This window comes from Barbus barbus, assembly GCF_936440315.1.
Source record: "Barbus barbus genome assembly, chromosome: 3".
NCBI lineage: Eukaryota > Metazoa > Chordata > Actinopteri > Cypriniformes > Cyprinidae > Barbus > Barbus barbus.
Window position 1 is genome coordinate 34110015 of NC_136731.1, and position 8470 is coordinate 34118484.

Below are 8470 nucleotides of genomic sequence, written 5' to 3' on the forward strand. Positions count from 1 at the left end.
CATTTAACTACATTTAAAAATAAAATAGTTAGCTATGCTTCAAACTGCTAACAAAAATAGCTACACTGAAGCTATTTAAGGGGGGTTAATTCAGTTCAATTTTATAACTATCAAAGCTTATTTGGCACAAAATTAAGATCTGAATTAGGATGACAGCATTAAATTAGCCAAATACATTTATACTAACAGTAAAATAATTAATATAACTGAGTAAAAACAGGGCACAGCAGCATTTAAAAAAATAGACTCGGGAGCTCAAGTGAATTGGTGACTAATTTATTTTTACCTCTTTGTTTGAACCATCTGGACAAATCATATAATTTTTCTCAAATTATTTGAGAGGGCAGTCTTATTTATCTACACTGAAAAAAATGCAGGGTTAAATACAACCCAGTGCTGGGTAAAATATGGATGAACCCAGCGATTGGGTTGTTCAGACTCAGCAGTTGGGTTACTGGCCAGAAGGTTGGGTTAAACATTGTGTTCTGTTCAATATTTACCCAGCACTGGGTTGAATTTAGCCCAGCATTTTTTTAGAGTGTACCATTCAAACTTTGGAGGTTAGTAGAATTTTTTTAAGAAATACTTTTATTCAGTGACATTAAAGACATTTTACAATGTGTTAAAACATTTCTGTTATAAATAAAATCTGAAAATATGTATCACTGTTTCAACTGTTTTCAACACAGGTAATAAAAAGTATTAGAATGATTAGAATGATTTCTGACACTGAAGACTGGAGTAATGATGCTGGAAATGCTTTGCCATCACAAAAATAAATTACATTTAGAAATATATTACAATAGAAAACAGTTATTTTTTATTACTATTATTTATTTTTATTATTAATGTTATATTCATGTTTATCGAGTACTTTTGATCAAATAAGTGCGTAAGAGACTTAAAAGATTAGTTCACTTCCAGAATAAAAAAAAAATCTGATAATTTACTCACCTCCATGTCATCCAAGATGTTATTGTCTTTCTTTCTTGAAATGAAGGTTTTTGAGGAAATCTTTCCAGGATTTTTCTTCATATATGGTGGACTTCAGTGGGGATCAACGGGTTGAAGGTCCAAAACTGCAGTTTCACTGCAGCTTCAAAGGGCTCTACATGATCCCAGCCAAGGAATAAGGGTCTTATCAAACAAAACAATCTGTCATTTTCTAAATAAAAAAAGATATATATACTTTTTAACCACACATGCTCTACTACTAACTGTTCCTTTAAAAGAATACCGACCTCTAAGTTTTGAACAGTATTAACTGTCGCAGGGTCTCATATTTGTTGTGAAATGACTGTTATTATTGAGTATATATCGTCACTATTGCAATAGCGTAGTTACACTGATGAAAGTAGGTTTTTTATAAAGTCTCTGCTGTCTCTATACAAATCCAGGCCTGTCACGTGACACACATAAATGTGGACTAAAAACTGTGTTTTTTTCTACTTCTGCTTGGCAGTAAACAGTATGCATTAATGCCATTTATTTTCTGTCCTTGTCTCTGATCAACAGTAAACGCAAGAGGAAAGATTTATTTAAGTTCCACTTATTGAACCCGCTTGTTATTCCACCGTCACTTGAGCAGCTTTTCATACTCACTTGTCGAGTAATTAAGTGATTATGACACCTCTCTCTCTTCTAATCTTCTCTCTCTCGTTTTCTTTATCTCGATAATCAGTGGACCTATCATAAACAACTACCCATCTGTCCTCTGTGACAAATTTTCGCTCAAATCATTGAATTGTGCTCTTGCCTCATTTTGTTTATCTCGGTAATTCAATAATTGGAATGTACCTCTGTCTCTCTCTCCTTCTGTTCTCTGTTTGTCTATGTAATTATGTGATCTCTCAGTCTGTGTCTGCGTAATTAAAGGACTGCATGTGGAAACTCTCTCAGTGTGTCTTGAGTGTGTGTGTGTGTGTGTGTGTCTTAATGCGCAGGTTGCTATATGACACAAAGGTCCCATCTGCATTTTTCTAATTATATGATGCAGATTAGGTCTGCTTTTTATCTTGTTACTTTGTGCTTCCTAGCTCCTCATGTTCTCCCGTGTCTCTTTTCCATCTTTGGTTCTCTCTCTCGCCCATTTGATGTAATGGATGCACTGTTCTGTGGTTCTCCTTCATTTCTTAGCTTAACTGCATTAATTCACTCTCTCCCTCCCACTCTCTCTCTCCCTGTCTCTCAGTATCGGTCATAATGAGGTGATCGGGATGTGCCGTGTGGGCAGTGATGCTGATGGACCGGGAAGGGAGCACTGGACAGCCATGCTGGCGAATCCCCGCAAGCCAATTGAACACTGGCACCAGCTGGTGGAGGTAGACAGTGTGACTGCATGGAGTGTGTGTGTGTGTGTGTATGTGTGAGCGATACACGAAAATCCCCATCTGGGTGAGATATTAACGTATACAGTCAGTTATGTTTTAAGTGAATGTAAACCGACGGGAGAAAAAAAATGGATGTGTGCATTAGAGCTTGCAGTGTAAATACAGTCTAATAGAGCTGCTGCTGTCTATTATGTTGACAGCATTAATCAGAAAACATTAGCACAAAAAAGAGCAGACCACTTACTCGCTCACTGCTGATGTGAATAATAATCGAAACAATGCTTTCTTCATTGAAAAAGACTTAAAACTGCATTCTTTTGTTTTAATTTAATTTGTTAATACAGTGTTAAAAATTAAATAAAACTTTGAATATTGCTGTAGTATTTGTGAAACCGGATTTTGACTGGTATTGGTGTCAGCTGCTGCTAAAATATTTCTTTCTCTTGATAAGACTGAAAGAAAATCTAGAAAGAAAGAAAACCTAAATGGAAAAGAAACCTTTCTGGTAACTCTTTCCTTGAAGCCTGTATAAATAATGCATTAAAATAAAGGTATTCATAATGCACGATAATGCATTTATAATGTCCTATAAAAGACCTTATAATCTTAATTGGTAAAATACTTTCTCGTGATTATATAAAATAAGAGTTGTATGTAAGGGCTAACGTATTACATATTAAATCTTAACAGCAGGATCAGGACTCCTGAAGCGATTTATTTTGTGACTGATTGCACATAATCTTTCCTATTACATGGCTACTTAACAAATAAACAAATAAATGAACATGAAATACTGATTTAAGTTGATTTGTTTTTGTTTTTTTGTATGTTAGAAGGAGACATAGGGGCAGATATATGCCAGCACAAACTTTCTTTTGGCGTCAAAAAACTACAGTCAAGGTTTAGAGGCACGCGATGAAACATTAGCGATGAAAGGGCATGGACAGCTATTTTTGCGACTAACCTTATTGCATACGCATTTGTAGGAGTTCCCATTTCAGATGCAAAATTTATGGGTGCAGAGTATTTAAATAACTCATGCAAGGTGATTTACTAAGGTTTATGCTAGTTAATTTACTGGTATTTGCAACATTATTTCATTTAAAATATTGATCATTATTCATTCTAAAATATTGTATTGTATTATAACCAGTGCTGGGTTCTCGATAACTTGTTTTAAACTTACCATTAAATGGCAATAACATATTGATGTATAAAAAAAGCAAAGAGAATATTTTAGGTTGGAAATATTATTGTCATGACTGCCAGAACCAACAATTTCTGAAAGCCACTGGATATGATGAAGACATATATATCATCACCTGTGTTTAGTAACTTGCTTTTTTATCATTAATGCATAATAACTTATGCATTTTCATAATTATTTGTTTCATACATTGTCTAATTCAGTGGTTTCCAATCCTGGTACTGGAGAACCTCCAACACAGCACATTTTACTTGTTTGCGTAATCAAACAAACCTAAATCAACTCATCAGCTCATTAGTAAAGACTCCAAGAGACCAAGACCTCAAATGTGTGTGTCATAAAAGAGAGACAACAAAAGTGTGCAGTGGTGGGGGTTCTCCTGGACTGGGATTGGGTAACACTGGTCTAATTACATGAGGGGTGCTTCCCCCACCCCTAAATTTAGAAGCATGTATCGGAAAATAGTTTACATGAGATTTATATTGGCCATTCTGTATTGTGAGTATGGTCAAAGCTAAATGGTTTGACGCACAGTAAGTACGAGTACTCAGTTTTTGGAATTTTATCATGTAATCCAGATTATATATATAATCTGTTACTACCCAGCACTGATTATAACTCTGGTTACAGTTAATACTGAAAAGATACAATATAATAAATCATTAACTGCTTTGATAATGCCTTACATGTATGAATTCACCTTCTGAATAATCATGTATGCTCATTGCTGTTTACCTTTCACAGGAGAAATCCATAAACACATACATCTCAAAGAGTGCCACAGCTTCCCCTAAACCAAACATAGTGGTGGACAGCCCTCACTCTGAGTAGAGATGTGAGTACACGCACACGAACATTATCGCATGCTGTAAATAGAAGGGTACTTCCTCACATCTGTGTGGGTGTTACACTGGAGTACTTCAGGTTTCAGTCATGAACTAACACACATTGACAAAAACATCAGTGTTTACACAGCAGCAGGATATGGTTATATGGTAGTGTTCTCAGTTTTGTTACTAACAACTGCATTCTATAAACAAAATTTTCAGGACTCAAAGGCTAATTTTGAGAGCGAGTGTGGTTGAATGGTGGTTGTAAATGGAGCTACACTGAACAACTAGTTATGTGGGGTTCTGTTAACTCACAGAGGAAGACGAGCCAAAGATATGAGCTGGTTTTGTGGTCTGAGTGCAACCCAAATCTGCTGTCTAAAAAAAATGAAAACAGCATTTGAAGCCACTATTGGTTAATTAACATTTGACACATTAGCTTGCTCCTCAGTTGGTCTGATTTTTTAACTCATTTTTTATCGTGTTAATTGTGGTGCTTTCTGGCGTTTAAATATCTTTGATATTTATTCATGACTTTCTGAACAAAATTGTTCAGAACAGTTATTTGTTAATGTGACGCCATTCAAGCTGCTTTTCTCAGCTATTTACCAGTCATATCTGATAGCAAATGCAGTCGTCAATCCCATACAATGTATGAATGCAGCCATTTGTTCACTGAAGCTCTTTGTGTTTATGTAACTTGCCGTTTGTGTTTATATGGTTAACAGTGTTTTTTCTGTCTCTCTGTTTCTTTTTCTCATCCTCAGGTCAGCATTATCTTTTTAGCAACAGAAATACATTCTTTCTTTTCACCTGTGAATAATTATTCATCAAGAAAGAACCAGAAAAGAGACTGTGCTTGTGGTAGTGCTATTCCTCTAAGTCAACCCTCCAGACCCAATACAATATATAGAAAAATAACTAGACTAGACCGGACACAAATCACACACTTACACACAGATACATCTCCACACACACAAACAGATATACTCACACATGGAATCATAACAAAACAACTGGCATGGATGGTTTTGCTTCAGGAATGATGTTAAAATCAAAATATGTCATGATTTATTCAGGGGCAATATGACAAACATTCCCACTTTAAATAGATAATCTTTATTTAGTTATTTCAAACTGAGCCTACAAAAAAAAGAGATTTTAATTACTTAAAAAACAAAAAAATAATCAGGAAAGATCTGATAGATTATGGACCACGAATGTTTCTGTGTATGTGCGAGCGCATGTGTGTATGTGAGTTTGTACGGGTGTCTGTGTGTAGCTATAGAAAATCTCTACAAGGTGTTTTCAGTCTGACAATAGCTGCAAGTTCTCGGAGTGGTCTTCTCTGCCAATGCAGAATCCTTGCAACTGTTTCCAGTTTCTCTGGAGAGGAGGACTACTTTATGACCGGTCCCATCTGGAGAGGGAAAAATAAGGATGGATACATTGGCCAAATCGTGTCGTGCAGTATTGAAATGTGTCCCTCTGCCTTTTACATTTTTATCACCTTCTGCTTGGAGCTCATTGAGATCAGCAGTGTTTCCTTTTTTCCAGCCATTCTTCTTGTTCTACCAGATACTGAATGAAACGATTTGAGAATATGTTTCCCTGACATGGACACACTGGCAGACTGAATCCCACTGAGAACTCTTCCAAAGGGAGCTGTCATTGATTTTCAAATATTGCCAGAGGACCCTAACTGGGACGGACCTTGGATTTGTGTGCACTTCCTGGAAACATATCCTATGGGAAAAAGATCTGGCCATAGTATTTTATTTTTATACCATGCCAGGATTTTTTTTTCCTCTTAGACATTTTTAATTTCAAATGAGGAAGTGTGTGCTCTCCATCATCCTTCTGTCGAGAGGACCGCTTTGGAAAGATGCACGCATTCATCCTCTTTTTTCCTCCCATGTATTCTGTGTTTGTAGGAGTGCTCTTATGTGTCGATATCCGTTTGCTCGTCAGTTTGTATGTGCGCGTGTATGCCTGTGTCGGTATATGTCACCGTGACCCCGTGTACGTCTCCACTTCCCGTCCTTTGTCCTGCGCAGAGAAAATCTCGTTTTGAACAATCAAGTGTCTCCTGTCCTGTGTCTTAGAGGAACTATTTCTTGTGTAGGACCTGTTGCACTTGGTAGGGACAGGGTCTATTTCTCAGACGCGCCTTTCGGTCATTCTCCGTCGAATGTGGTAGTGACCTGTCTCTGTTGTGTCCCTAACCAGCTCGTCACTGAAACGTGTCCCTAGCCTGATCTGTGTTCTCGTGTTGGGTGTGCTTTTCTTTTTTTGTAAATGTGCTCTGTGTGTACGAGGGGACAAACCTAGTGGCCACAGCTGTCGAGGAATAAAATGTTGGAAGTTTTTCATTGTCTTTAAAAGAAAAAGAGGAAAAAAAAGACAAACTGGTTCTCTTCATCTCTTTTGGCTAATGTGAATATCTTTTCTGTCTGAGCATTCCTTGCAAACAGAGACAAAGAGGGGGACACGTCTTATATTATTTTAAGGCCACAAGATTACTTATATAATTTTACATTACAAACTGACTTCAGATGCTTTTTCTTCTCTAGTCAGAAGCAATATAGTGGCCAAAGCGCTAAATTCACATACCCTTGATATCCAGGGTCACTGCCTCTATTAAAAGGATAATTCACCCAGAAATGATAAATCTGTCTTTTACTCACCCTCATGCCATTCCAAACCTGTATGGCTTTCTTCTGTGGAACACAACATCAATTTTTCTTCTCAAAATCCTTATACAATGAAATCCAATGGGGTCCAGTCTTGTTTTTGGACACCACTGGCTTCAAAATATCATCTTTCGCAGAAGAAAGAAAGTCAAGCAGGTTTGAAATGACACAATGGTGCATAAATGATAGCAGAATATTTCATTTAAGATGAACTATCTCTTTAATATCGCAGTACAACCACTGCCAATGCTACCACACTCATCCCTCAATGGAGGAATACTGCATTACCAATCACTAACACTCTTGTTATTGAAATGTACATCAGTATAATGATTTCCCACTGAGCTCATATTTTCTCTGTTTTCATTATTAATCACATGCCAGGCCTTGGACGCCGGTGTGTGCTCAGTCCTTAGTCCGTTATCGTATATCAGCTCTTGTTGTTTTCTAAGAGGCCATTGATTCCGTCATACACGTGGATGTGGTATCGACCCGCAGTCTTCAGCTCCTGTCTCCAGGCCCATCTCTTCTGCTGCCTTAGATCTTACACTGTGGAGGCACGAGCCCTGTAGAGTGACCTCTGACCCCATCATCAGCTCCCACAAAAGACAAACTTTGACGATAGCTTTCTCTTTGGTTCACCCCAGGCCATATTTTTCTTTCTCTGTTTGTCTCCCCTCTTTTCTCTGTCTCTCTATGTCAGTGCAATTCTGAATGATCCTGAGGAAATGTGTTTGCATGCTTATATTAACATGGATGATGTCAACTTGATGCAATGATAATTTAATAAGTGATGCTCAACACAAAAAACTGACGATGATCTTGATACTAACACTACTAATGACAAACATGTTGACCTAGCAACCTGCTGGATATCATCAAAACACTGATGATTAATGTTGTTAATATTGTATATCCTCTTTGAGATGGTATTACAGTTTATGGATATGTTTTTGTTTGTTTGCTTTTTTAGTTTTCTTTGAAAAGGTTTACTTTTTTATATGTTCAGACATAAGCTGAGACTTAGAGCAAGATAAAAATGAAATGCAGTCAGGGCGAGAACATTTCAGCTGAACAAAAATAAAAAACAAAATAAAAATAAAAAAAAGACCAAAAAAAAAAAACTTTTAGCAGGATGATTATGTGAATGATAAAAAGGATGATTCAAAGGCTGGAGCTATGATGGCTGAAATAAAACATGTATGAAAAATCATTGCAATGAGTTTGCGTGATACAGCTGTTTGTGTTCATGTAACGAGTTGTGAATCATCCTGATCTTTTGGTCTACCTCTTACTTTGTGTCTCGCTCCCTTCCCGTCCTGCTGTGCATTAACTTGTGTGTAATTATTTAGTTACCATCATAAATTCTTTATCGAGGTCCCACTTTACATAAATGCAGTTTGGAGCATT

At 36.9% G+C, this 8470-nt stretch overlaps 1 protein-coding gene across 1 annotated transcript in view; it reads left to right on the forward strand.

The window, feature by feature from the left end:
* LOC306847451 (synaptotagmin-C-like) overlaps positions 1 to 8133 on the forward strand; it is a 45972-nt gene extending 37839 nt beyond the window's left edge. Inside the window, exons 11-13 of the mRNA XM_079381401.1 lie at positions 2192 to 2321; positions 4282 to 4372; positions 5135 to 8133. Coding sequence (XP_079237527.1) covers positions 2192 to 2321; positions 4282 to 4368 — 217 coding nt within the window. The 3' untranslated portion in view covers positions 4369 to 4372; positions 5135 to 8133. The remainder of the gene's footprint in view (positions 1 to 2191; positions 2322 to 4281; positions 4373 to 5134) is intronic.
* The last annotated feature ends 337 nt before the right edge of the window (positions 8134 to 8470 follow it).